Source organism: Haliotis rubra, unplaced genomic scaffold, assembly GCF_003918875.1.
Source record: "Haliotis rubra isolate DU_JTF1 unplaced genomic scaffold, ASM391887v1 Scf482, whole genome shotgun sequence".
NCBI lineage: Eukaryota > Metazoa > Mollusca > Gastropoda > Lepetellida > Haliotidae > Haliotis > Haliotis rubra.
Window position 1 is genome coordinate 628,189 of NW_025767171.1, and position 13,866 is coordinate 642,054.

Here is a 13,866-nt window from a genome sequence, read left to right on the forward strand (position 1 = left end):
TGAAACAGTGGCAAGGGATTTAGGTCATTTTAACACGAAAACTCGGCCTAACATCAACATTCTCTGGTCTATTAGAACCTGGTGAACAAAGATATGGATGAACGAGACGTCCGCGGCACGTCTTCACATGCTGCCTGCATGTAACATGGCTATACTGACTAGGCTGAAACTGGGGTTGGGTAGAAGGACCTTATTAAAAGAAACTGTAAATGTAGATACTTGGGATTACAGGACCCTGTTCAAACTTCCCCTCCTGTTTTCCTGTTGTGTGTTATGGTTTTGAAGTTTCTTGCCAGCACGTTGACCACGTTTATCCCGCTCCGTACAGCGGCACGGGCCGCCACTCATATACCTGGCACCCGAGAAAACAGGTGACGAAATTTTTAAACCGATCATCTGCGTCTCTTGTAAACAGACAGTGGACTTGTTGCCAAACTGGACGCGGTGCATCTGACAGCTATCTTACTCCGCCTCCTCGCGCTCTTCGGCCTATGGCTGGTGTCGTCTGCTAGCCAGTTTGAGCAGGCGACTCGAGCAAACACCACAAAAAAGGTGCCTCTGGCTTTCATTACCACACTGTTGACTAAAGAGTTTTGGCGGCCGCTGGCTTCATCGCAACCATTCTTTTTCTCAATGTCTCCCTAGATCTAGTCTCGGGGTCTGGACAAGGGTTAAGAGCAGACGACAGCCGCCTTGAGCGGTCCGTGTGCTTTAGGTTAGGCCTGGAGCGCCTGTGATCAGTGTGTTAAGGAGGGATATACGTTTACAGTGAAATGGCGGACTTAAATAAGGCAGTGTATGTGTTTTTACTTTTAATGATATATGGAAATACTTGTTCATACGGAGCAAGGCGGCGCACAAGGAACACTTCCCAAGTCCCCATGTACTTCAATGGGCATCCAGTGGGTGAGGCATCCTGAAAACTGTTCTCAATATTATATATGTGGGTTTGGTAAGCCTCGCTCACTCGCATGTCCTCATTATTCTGTGTGGTCTAATAAATATAAAAATTGTGTGCCTGCACTGTCAAGGTGGGATGATTGTAATAAGATCGACAAGCCTAGGTGGGGACAATATCCCATTTATACACCTCCTTCTAACAGGGTAAGGACTACAACAGAAAGTGTTACATTCCCTCCGCAAACGTCTCCGGCTACGTGGGATAGAACTACTGCATGGTGGCAGCGAACGTCAATACCATGGCAACAACGCACATCGCCATCTTGGAAACGTACAACGTCCCGATGGCGGCGACGGACAACACCGTGGCAGTGGACGACGTATAGGTGGCATACGACGACGATGCCATGGGAGACGACTACATACACTTGGCAAACACAAGAATGGAGAACCAACGCGCCATCATGGCGAACGAAAGCGCCCGAATGGCGAACGGAAGCACCCGAATGGAGAACAAAAGCACCCAAATGGAGAACAAAAGCACCCGAATGGAGAACAAAAGCACCCGAATGGAGAACAAAAGCTCCTGAAATGCACACAGATGCACCCGAATGGAGAACGAAAACTCCAATATGGCGGTCGAAAAAACCTGACTGGTGGACAAAGTCCCCCAGATGGAGAACGAGATACCCCCGATGGCAAACCACAACATTGTGGAGAACGACATCGACGACAACTACTTCTACTACAACAACAACCACAACTACAACACCAACTACAACCACTACCACAACCACAACTACACCGCCTACTACAGAACGGATATCTACAAAACCCATCTCTATACCTGATAGGAAACAAAGTTCTACAAAAATACCTAACTACAATGCAGGTATGTATGCATATGTATTTCAGTATTCATATCCATGGCGCACGTTTAAATAATTCATAAGTCTTAACCTAAATTATTTTAATAATACCTCCATATAGCTGGAATATTGCTGAGTGCGGATTTTAACAACAAAGCAACCAATCTTTAATAATGGGATCATGGAGTGATTGGAACAAAATCCTTCTTGTTAAATATAAGTTAAAATCAATCGCTGTTGAAACTATTGAACCATACCAAATGTATCCTGTGAATCAATTATTTGCTAGCTCTTGGTCCCACTACCATACCCAAAACTGTTGAACTTCCTACAACACATTCTTTCTTTATTAATTTTAAAATGAATATGATATTTTAATAAATTATACATTATAATGAATGTGACTCAAAATTTGATACTTCTTATTGCCTTGCAAATTTCCTGTTAATGGTCACGGTGAGCATAATTACCATTAGGATTCTTGGTTCAATACTATAACCTCGGAATAACGATTGTGGACATAAGGTTCCAGTGTTCTCCAAACAGCCCGATCTCTGATTATACAACCCACCCTTCAACGGTCCAGTTTCCCGAATCAGTCAAGGTAACACGATATCACTTCAACGATTCTTACTCTACTTAAATACATATTCTGACCATCACAACACTATGTACAAACTTCGTCTGTCCGTCCTTACACTTGTATACATATATTTACTTGATTTTCTGTGGACATAGTTCTCTCATCTCTAAATAAACCAGATTTTCTGGACACTTTCGAAGGCCAGTCGGACCATGGGAAATCTATAAACATTTAACAAATACCAATATTTATATAAGATAATCTGAAGGCGCAGATAGGAATTTTGTGATATGACGGTAGGCCTAACTCACATGTGTCGAAAAAATATACCACGTGGCATTGAATGTGAAGTGTCGCTACACTCGGACTTGTCGAAATTACGAAATTTGGCAAATGTTCTTCGATGTTGCATAACGTGCAGAGGTCAAACCAGAACACTAAACACAAAAACGTGTCTGCCTCGCGATCCTAACATGCTACAGTGCAAGCAAAATAAAACTAATTTGCTGAAGTCAAAGTTGGTTCTAACATTGCGGGGCAGGTAATGTGGAATCCGCCATGAAGTGGTTTGAACGCCGCGCCGTCAGTTTAGATGGCAAACAGAGGTTAATTTTCCTTTCTGATTGTTTTCATTGCAAAGTAAAGGACGCACCTGTGGGTAAGCACCTCTAAACTGAGGAATTATGGCATTTCGTTTCCCTTTCTCGGTGAATCTGTTCAGCAAATTTCGACTGTCATATCAAATAACAACTTTTTTAAGTGAAGGAAGCTAAGAGAGTTTAAGACGAGGAGACAGACATTATTCGGATGTAATACCTGTGTTATCGGCTCAGCTGTAAGACTTCATCGGACTATCATCAGATAGATATATAATGTCGACTTATTATAATTAATTATTGAACGTGTTTTATATGAAGTTAAGTAGATGAACAAAACACCCCACCTTGTCAACCCCGCACAGACATTCTCACAATATCATGTGTATATGTAACATTTGGGTATAGATGATATACCCCAAGTGGGGAGTCAAATTATGACTTCAGCACACAAAGCCTATCCTTCATTTTATTTGATTTATTAGATGCCCGAAGGGATTGATTATAATATCAATCACTGGATTGTCTGTCCAGACATCAGATCATTAACATGCCGTTGACATAGAGGATGTTGCAGATAGCTGAGAAAAACAAACAAACTATAACATCCACACATGTCCTGTAGTTTTTCATTTTTTGTAAACAGAATCAAGGCTGTGTTTCCAAAATAGTAACATAGTAGTTTCATCCCAACTCTATCACCCAGCATGCACCTGCTGTCCTTGTTAGGATTACCCGGATGGAGAGTGAGGCTAGAGATCCACAGCACTTGCAGAGGAACATGTAAAGTATAATTCTGTTAAGCACAAACCCAAGGCTAACACCTGACACATACGTGTCGTGTTTGACGGACACCATGTGTCATGTTTAAAACACCTGAAACCTTTAGCCTTTAATGAGTGTCCTTTCGTTGACAGGCTGAGAAACAGCAACATGGGAGGTGTAATCGACTGCACACACGAAACATCATGCATTAGATCTCTTTAAATCTTTAAAGTCTTAGGTTTTTACCACCGTGGCACTTTGTCCTTTAGCTGAAGGACATTATGTCATAATCGTTTACGGACGAAGAGCATCATGGTTCAGACTTCTCGAAAGTTTAGTTTGTAGCTTATGTCGTTTATCTGACAGATTAGGCAGCACTTATATTCCATAAGCTCGTCCGAACCACAGGTTTACGTGTAACAATCACTTATGTACACTATCAAGCGATAATAATGATGATATAACATGACTCCTTGACGCAGAGGGTGCTGAAGAACATGCCCTATGTTAGCGTACGTACAAACTATTATATTCTCAGCTTCCTTTAGAGGATACAATCTTTAAAAAGACCCATGCATATACTAGTACTTAGTCCAGCATGTTTCAATCGGTTAATGCATAATCCACTATGTTTTGTATCAATCAGAGAATATTTGACAGTAGCAATGTGCTTAAAACATAACAATCCATATCCAGTGCTGACAACTAACAACTTATAAATTACAGTCAACACAATTCTAATGTTACCTAAATTTGGTTCTACGTAATACTACAATTTCAACGCCTATCCGGTATACAAGTTAATCTAGCTATGATGTATACAGGACTAGCTCATATCAGTGTTTTGATGAGCATGTAGCAGGTTTGTCCAGGCCAGTGTTCCTTAATCTCTACACTGGGATTTTGCTTGAATATGTCTAAACTCTTTAACCTCTGACCAGCTACCTACATAATTCCACTTAAAGCCTGGATGAAATTAAATGTTCGTAACATGACACTTGGTACCTTTGAAACCGAAAACCTTAACGAAAGGAGGCGAGTTCGAGGTATGGTATGGTAATATGAATCTGATAGAATAATAGCAGGCTATAAATCCATCCCTATCAGACTACGTCACCATGGCTTTGAACGACATAGATGATTTAAAAACTAGAACAATTTGTTTAGCGAGTCTGACATTGCAGGAGACCTGCACTGACTTTCCGAGCGTGGGAATGTCGAAATAATGTAATGTTTGGTTTCTGATTTAGAGTTAAGACAAAAGATCTACCATATGTGTTCTGAGTTAATGTACTATATTGTGCAGCACAATGTGTCCACTTATTGGAAATCAGCCATGTAGTTTCATGCAAGAGCCATGGTGTCCCTGCTAACCCCAACAAAGGTCTGGGGATTTGTTACAGTCTACAGTCAGCCTATTGTTGATAAGGTCTGAGCACAATATTTGAAATCTTCCAGGCTAGTATTTGTTGCAAGCTTCAAGCGCAAATGTCATAGGAGAAACTTGGCAGCAAGACTAGGCCAAGACGTGAAGGCCGACCTGATAAAGGTCACGTTAAACTATCAAAACGTTACAATGTGCAACCTGGCATATTTTTATGCTGTCTCATTTGTGAAGGGTCCTTGCCATGCAGTTGATCGTTGGTTTTAAAGATAAAAGTGAGTTAGGAGCGTAGTCGAAATCCATTGTTTGAAGAAGTCATCTCTTAAACACGTTGTTTTAAAGATACATCTTTATTGATGGTACTTCACAGAGAGTGGCACATACGAGCCCAACGATGCTGCATTTTATATATATGCCTTTATTACACTTTGCTATCTTAAAAGTAAATGTTGGCATGCCTGTTTGTACCACTTTGGAAAAATATGAAATTTTGTTATCAAAATATCGAACATCTTAAGTTGCGCATTTCAAAATCATGCACATTTCATATGAAGCTAAATATGGCCAAAAGTAGTGAACAAGGAAGTTGTGAAAAAGGCGCTTGTCTTTGAACTCATTACAAGCGACAAGACCATAATCCTAAAAAATCCGACCAGAGTCTCTTGTAAGATTCCGACTATATTATAAGGACGCATGTCCCTATCCAAATAGCGATGAAACCATCTTTTCTTACAGTCCAAAGCATGTATATGTAGAAAAACCCCGAAATATTGAGACTTTGCTGATTTCCCACAATTTGCAGTTCCCGCGGGCCAGAGGATTGCTGCCATTTCTCTTCCCTTACTTAGTTTGACATACTTATACAGAGCTGCGTCTCGCTTGTTTTCCGTGCTAGTTTACTCCTTGAATCCTTCACACAACGACAGCGCATATCTAATGAAATGTAAGGCACCCCTTTGGCCAGAAGAAACATTACCGCACACAATCTCACTGCAAACTTTAAAATGGACATAGGTATTACAAGTGCATGGAAGTTTCTTCTGAAACAGAACATGTTCATTTGCCCGGAAACACATACATGTGTGCCCCCTCATTGCTTGTCCTCGGGTGTTTGTATAAACCTTTATGCAATTTGCGTCAGAGAGGCTTAAACCGGCAATGGAGCCTTAGCTCATTGCTTTATCCCTATCGCATGTCGACTTCCTTGCTAGAAGTATTTCAGTCTCGTCAATTGTTTCATCTTCGTCCAAGATTTCTGTTTGCTTTCGCACAGATACTGAACATTTTCAGATGAAGCTATTGATTTGCCTTGCCCCAAGTTCGCCAAATATTGCATAACTTGGCACCCGGTTCAGTCTGCCCAATGGCGTGTGGAAGGAAGCTATGTATTTGTTTATTCTGGTAATTACAAATCTGGAGAATTAATCCTTCAAAGGCCGCACAGGAAGTGCCCGAATATGCCTCTCCTTTTCGTGAGACTATGTTTCCTGTTGATTATGACTCTGTGAAACTATGGGCAACTAAATGTGCATTTGTGTGCATGTTTATTGACACCATATTTGTTGATGTTTGTTTCAGAACTGAAAACAAAGGCATTAGCACCCAAAATGTTCAAATGATCCGATTTTTGCTTTGAGGGATCATTGAATGTTTATTCATACGCAAAAGTGAGACAAAATATGTGGATAATGCAGTCTTTGGCGACAAAAATGGAACAAATTATGAAGTTCAAGAGAAACATGGCTATCCTTCAAAGTATTACGAGAACTGCACCAGCATGCACTGTAGCAGATTCGCACAGTGCAGAATGCTCATAAATCACGGCCAATGAACTGAACCTGTAAAATCATTTCCTCTCCGACTAATTCCTAGCAATATTTCTGATCACATGGATAGTTTAAGCGTTCAGGTATCTATGAATACGACAGGGATCTGGTGAACTGTTTATCTTAAATTGGTGAAAAACTATATATACTGGTGCATGCACAACTCAGGACCCTTGCAGTTTATGCTAGCATTAGTAATACTTCTCTATACCATGTATCTACGCGGGGGAGGGAAATTGGCTTTATCATTATTTTGTGAATATCTGATGATTATAATTCCATTATTAGGTTATACGTTTAAAATATGTATATATTCCTAGTCGTTCTGTGTTTGACACCAGTTTTCGAATATAAAATACATTAATTTTCGTGTTCTCCATGCAGCCAACATGTCATGGTTACCCAATGTTGCCGTGTGTATGTAACGCCACACAGCGATCAGGTGTTATGTACCACGACCTATGTTTGTATGTCAAATATTAGAACTATGATCAAGTGGTTAACAAAACATTAAAGAACGGAACTGTTTAATCCGGCTTCAAATAATCCATGAAACAATAACCCAGATGCTGCCAATTATTCAGCAGCACTTAAAAGCTATCTCTCAAAAAATAAACCACACCATGAAAGAACTTTAGGCAAAGTGGCTCTTTTAAAATATCGAATAGATCCTTTTTCGTTATTCTACGAATTACAAAGCCGTGAAAAGTATGACATGAAGATTCCTTTGTGTTAACACTACTTCCTGGTATTTGAAGTGAACTTTGTTCCCGTTTTACAACAAACCTTGGTCTTAAGGAATATAGGAAATGGTTTACTTGTATTTACCGGTTTTTCTAAAGTCCAAATATCCTGGATTACATACCTGTACAACGTGACTGAGCTTTGCCTCACCATTGTAAACTTCTAACATGTGCCATGCAAGGTGCACTGTCTAAAGGATCTGACTCTTTCTTTTGGTATATCGAAAGTAGCAAATTAAATCAGAACATGCCAAAACGCAATGTATGCTTCAGATCTTAAAAAAGAAGAAACATTTATACATTAGTTAGTAGATAATGTAAGTAAACAAATTCTTCATTTTCATCTATGTCATCCATTCCAAAATTTCTTAAAAGTGAGTTTAACACTGCTTTAAAAGATATCAGTAGTTCAAAGCGTGAATTAGTAGCATCGCCGTTTATAGACACATGACGTTTTTGCAAATACGACAGTAAATATATGTCATTGAATTGAGTAGGTATGATACCATTTGAGTATATGGCTGTCAAACAAACCTAAATATGCCTTAACAAATAACACAGATAAGATTGAGGATAGGATATATATATATAGTAGTATCACGATAATGAATACTACCATCAATTTTTAAGATCTCTCAATACTTTATACACTCAGTGTTGCGAGTTAAAATTGGAAATCTGTCCAAAAAAGATCTATGAAATCAATAAACACAATGTGATATAATTAGCTAAGTTTACAAATCACTACAAAGTAATTACAATGATGGTACAAAGAGACTGGCAGCACAAATTCAGTAACAATACCAATAGAACGGAAATACTATATAAAAGCAGTGATTATATAGCAATAAGAAGAGTGATGTTCATGTTCACGTAGCTGCAACAGAGATCAAGCTTCCAGAACAGACCAGGCAGAGTATCCAGGGTAACACGTCATCTTCACACAACTGCTGGTCTCTTGTAACATGAGATGTAATGCAAAATCACTCAGGCCAAAGATCGTGCCTTAGATATAATGCAACCGTTGTGGAACTTTCTGTACTATTCTGGGTTAGACCATGCTGGAAAGGCCCATGCAGGAGTCTAGATATAGCGCGCTATTGTCTCCGTTACTCTAGTCAACTGCTGCAGTGTAATCAACTTGAAGTATTGTTACACAATGAATAACACTGCTAAAAAAACAACAGAATGTCAACTGAATAGTATGAAAATTTATAACCAAAACTTTAACATATGTTTTCTATGAATCACACAAATGAAAACGCACAACCCTGTTTTTAAGCATGAACCATGATGTGTGTTTGTGCCCAAGACAATCTCGAAGCACATCGAATGAGATTCAGACCAGAATGACGACATTGTTTGATTGATTACAACATGCCTAAATACCCAGAGCAGATTCTTTTGCCAATTTGTCAAATATTACAAACATTAGAATATGCGTTTTTAAAGTGTATCATTGTGTATATAGCATGCTTGCAGCATAAAACGTGTACTTGTCAAGACCGTTTGTCATCGGTATGTTTCTCAACGTCTACAGATCACGTCGTACATCAAATACTTCCGACATTAACGCATTACTAGCGATGACATTGATGTGTTAAGTTTACAATGCATAAATTGACAAGGCGTTTGAATGTTATTTGCATCCACAATTAAAATTCTTACACATTCACAAAAGACGACCACTTAGGAAACACCTTGTACGCTCTTGATAAGGGTGTTGGAAGCTTAGCATCACGTATTGAAATTGATACTGTTTACGTTTGCAGAATCTCAATAATCAGCACCTAATGTAAAAAGTATTGTCGAGTTTACTCGACAAATTCATTCATGGACAAGTGAAATTTTTAAGGAAGAGGCAGATTTTATTAGCATTTGGCTAGCGTTTCTAAACGCTTTCACGCAAGCCAGGTAAAGCCTTAAGCAAGCCTTACCCTAACGTTGAGCAACGGCCGTGTTTAAACAACGTGTGACCATGCGGGCACAGAGTCTTGTATTGTCTTGTCTTCTGTTTGAGAGACAAATTTGATTTCTAAGTCAAACAAATACCCAACTACTTCTGAATGACAGAACGCGTTGTACTACTTGCAGCTGACATCGGTTTCCCCGGCAATCTTTTGATGTGTAGACATACATCCATCAAAATAAAGAGAAACTTCGGAAGGCAAATTGTATCAAGGTCTTGAATAATTTCTTCTCGTCAGAGTGCAGAGTTCTGCAACGTTCCAGCCCGGATCCCCATGCTAATGCCATCCCAAGGCCGGTTATTGTCAAAGCAGGGCTTTGTTGATGTGAACTAAGGGGTGACTATTGTCAATGTCAAAGCGTAGGTGTCATGTGTGCCGGAGAATTAATGGCAAGGCAAAGATAACTACGATACCTGAACGATTTGCCATGAAACATACACAGGAGGGGATATCAACCCAGTTTTCATTGGAATCAACGGAACATTAATAGCGAGGTAACAAACTAAAACATCGCCGTTCTCCTGGTTCCGTATCGAGTTTTACCAGCACTATTTTCGTTTCAGAAGGTCTAACCTTCATAGGGAATCAGAGGCACAGTAATAGCCTGGTAACAGTCAGATCATACACCTTTTACCGATTTCCTTTTCATTTTGGTCTAGTCCCATAGAACACACCTTTTGATTCGTTTGTTATATTCTATGTTTTGTGATGTCTTTATGCTTAAAATCATTGCATGGTAAATCGCTTCAGTCCGCAAACAAAGCAATAACCCATCAGTGCGCGCAAACATGACATATAAATTGTCTTCCAGAAGTAATTTAAATCCTGTTAATCTGGGACTTACCATCCAGACTAAAATACGGATTTACGACTTTGGGATATGTAGATATATTCTTTCGTTATAGGGATAAGTAAAATCTCGAAGTCGAATGTCTTTGGTTTTTAAGGAACACAGTGGTGCTGGCTCATTTCCAATAAAACTTTCTTTACCGCAGACGGGTTTTCTTAAAAAAGTAACCTTTTCCTGTTAGACGCAGGGACGTATATATACTGTTAACCAGCCATACCGGATGTTCTGAAAAATATGTAATATGTTTTGGGTCAAAAAGAAATTGCCCTGTTTGAAGCAGCGCCTAAAAGTCTCAAACTCAGACTCAAGTCCTGCCAACTTCCGAGCCTCAGAATAATAAATGGCCTCATACTTGCTATAATAACAAGTGTGATAGAATAACGGCCGTACAATCTACTGTATGTGCATCAGGCCAGAACAGTTCCCAGTGCCCTATGTTTGTATGAAGGACAGACAATATAGATCACATTGCCAGACACTCTGAATTGAATATGTCTGCCCCAGGCGTCATGGGTCGTCGTGGTTTCTCATCATCGATCCATACAATTAGGATACGATGACATTCATCAGTCTAAAAACTCAAACAAATTCCTCAAAATGAGGTCATCGATGCATCAACTTTGGAAATGTCTTCAACACGTCTACCATAATAGTTTTGGAGGCTTTGCCTTGAAAGGCTGGATACTTTCTGAGGAAGCGTGGTATGACACTATTTGTAATCTTGGTGAAATGTGCATTCTCCGTTGTACCTCAAAAGTAACGATATGTAAACACCAGAGGCTGAAGCGTCAAGAATATTGCTGGACATGAAGGGAAAGTTGACTACTGGAAACTTGAAGACATTCCTCTTGTAATACAGGCTTGTGGCAAATATTATGTCACTCTTTATGTATAAATCTTTTGAGATACCTATGGGCCGTTTCATTGCTCTCCTCTAGTTCATTTAGGTAAATCACTTGAAGGGAATCGGCTAGGGTTTGATAGATCGTCGATATACCTGAAGCGTAATTAAATTGCTTGTCAAACTTACCTAGTTTTGACTTTTCCAATCCCATCAGAAATTCTGATGCATATGCATAAAACAGACCCACTACATTGGAAGCACAATTATGTGTTGCTTCTTATCGAAATGTTTTACCCAGTTGTTTTCACAGATGTTATCAATGAGGATGTCCAGTTTTTCACATATTGTTTTTTTCTGAAAACTTCAAAAGACATTTGCATTTATAGTGGACAAATTGTCCCGAACATCTGAAGATGGATGTAATTGTATCCTCGGTCACTATGTTTTGTAGCAAAAGCCCCGTGGATCAAGGGAACATGTTTTTCTTAAGTTTGTCATGTGGGCTAGCTGTGTACAAAGTTGGAAAATCAAATGTTTGACAGGATTGAACTTGGTTCTTTTTTGAGATTGTAAAAAGGTAAGCGAACCGGTGGGGTTTTGGGGAATCCTCATGATATTCATTCCACTTGTGTGAAGTACTTCATGTGAATACAAAGAAAGTTCGTTCTTCCTGTATTGTATTAAGGATCATGGTGAATCTCTGAGACCCGCATCTGGTGGTACATTTGCTGGAACCATCAAAATCTCTCTGTGTTCGTATTTTTCGGGAGCTTTGGAATCCATCACGAAAGAGGAATGGACATATCCTTAGTATTAGAGTTAAGGCAAGCGTTGATAGTACTGATGCATGGCTTTGGCAGATTTCTTCCACAATTAACATACCGGCCTAATAAGTGGCCTTATTTGATATGCCACTTACCATGTTGAAGCTAACATTTAATGCTTGTATTTGATGCTATAAAGGACGGATGAGTAGCCTAATGGTTATAGCGATCACCCGTCACGCCGAAGACGCGGTTTGGATTCCCCACGTCGGTACATTGTGTGCAGACCATTTCTGGGTCACCAACAGTGCATTTGATGGAATATTGCTAAAAAAAGGCATAAAACCATACTGACTCACTTGTCAGTAGGAATAACTTGAAACTTTTCAGAATGGGCAATCAGAATTTGGATGACAGCTGGCAGGGACAGAATGGGTTTATTCCAGTTCTGTTTCCTCCTTTACAGTTTGTGTATTCTTACAAGAGCATCACCACACCCTGACTTAACCCAGTCTGAAACACCTTAAACGGGCCCCTCTTCACTTATAGCCCAAACTTTGATAGCATCCATAATAACAATATAGTTGTAATCCAAATTGGTAGGAGGCTGCTCGTGATATTTTGGTCCATATCTGAAGAACTAACGAGGGTCGTGAGATGTCAGCAACAGAGACGTCACCTACAGGCTGGTGGCAGTACAATGAGTATTGGGGGCCACACGTCGTGGAGTTTACCTCATCTGCTGCCAGGTCCACGCCCCCCAACATATGATGGGCCAACATGCTTTGAACTAATTCGTTTAGGAAACTTAATTTCTTGTCAGTTCGTGAAAATTTTAATCTGAAATATCATTGAATATTTTACTATCGTGATATTTTACTGAAAATGTTAGTTAAATATTCAGCATCAATTTCCTCATTGGTTCTCATTTGTAAATTTCAAATTAACACGTCCTCCAACATGTTCCTATAACGGATGAATACTGAATTCGTTTAAGAAACCTAGTTTCTTGGAAGTTCCTGAAATCTGAAATAGTGTAGAATATGTTACTATAGTGATATTTTTCTGAAAATATTCAACATTATTGGTGTTTGTTAAATTTAGGAAGTTTTCTGGTTTTGCGTAACGCTAACATACACTAATTGTTATTATAGTTTTATGTATATATGGATGGACGAACATACTGTGGATTTGGTTGTTATGAAGGTTTTTGTGTAGTGTGTCTCATCTAAAACTCTCGCTTAATGTGGATGGTTCAATATAACAACGTGACGATGTGTACCACAAGAGTTTATATAAGCAGTTCGAATCTACCAAATGTTGACAGTACACGGCCGTTCAACACAAAAAGTGTTGGTTTATTATCCAGAAAATTAGGACTTCTAGCCCAAGTTCAACTCTACGATATGGTGTGATATTGACAGAGTGTTAACGGTTACAGGGCTACTTAATCATATTTCAAACTGGGAGAATGAGTAAATTGTTTGTCGTCAGCATACCTGATTCATGCTCTTAAATGTCAATGTTATACTGACTCACTGGTGTTATTGATATGGTTGTAGAGTGTCAGATGTGTCACATGGGGATTAGTCAAAGGACATCGATATTATGAAGCAACGCTTGCCAAAAACAATTTCGAGAATGCATTGATATTTCAGAAGTGTGGCAAATTATGATTGTATTCCTTTTCAAATGTCCCTTTTAAAAGCAGAACTTTATCAATATTGGTGAGTTTAAAAGAGTTCTGTACATTTTATGACACTGTCACCATA

General features: G+C 39.3%; 1 protein-coding gene across 1 annotated transcript in view; it reads left to right on the forward strand.

Moving 5' to 3' along the window:
- The first annotated feature begins 375 nt into the window (after positions 1-375).
- The window catches only part of LOC124291123 (serine proteinase stubble-like), a 28,619-nt gene continuing 15,128 nt past the window's right edge, over positions 376-13,866 (forward strand). Inside the window, exon 1 of the mRNA XM_046728028.1 lies at positions 376-1,792. Within this exon, the coding sequence (XP_046583984.1) occupies positions 823-1,792 (970 nt within the window). The 5' untranslated portion in view covers positions 376-822. The remainder of the gene's footprint in view (positions 1,793-13,866) is intronic.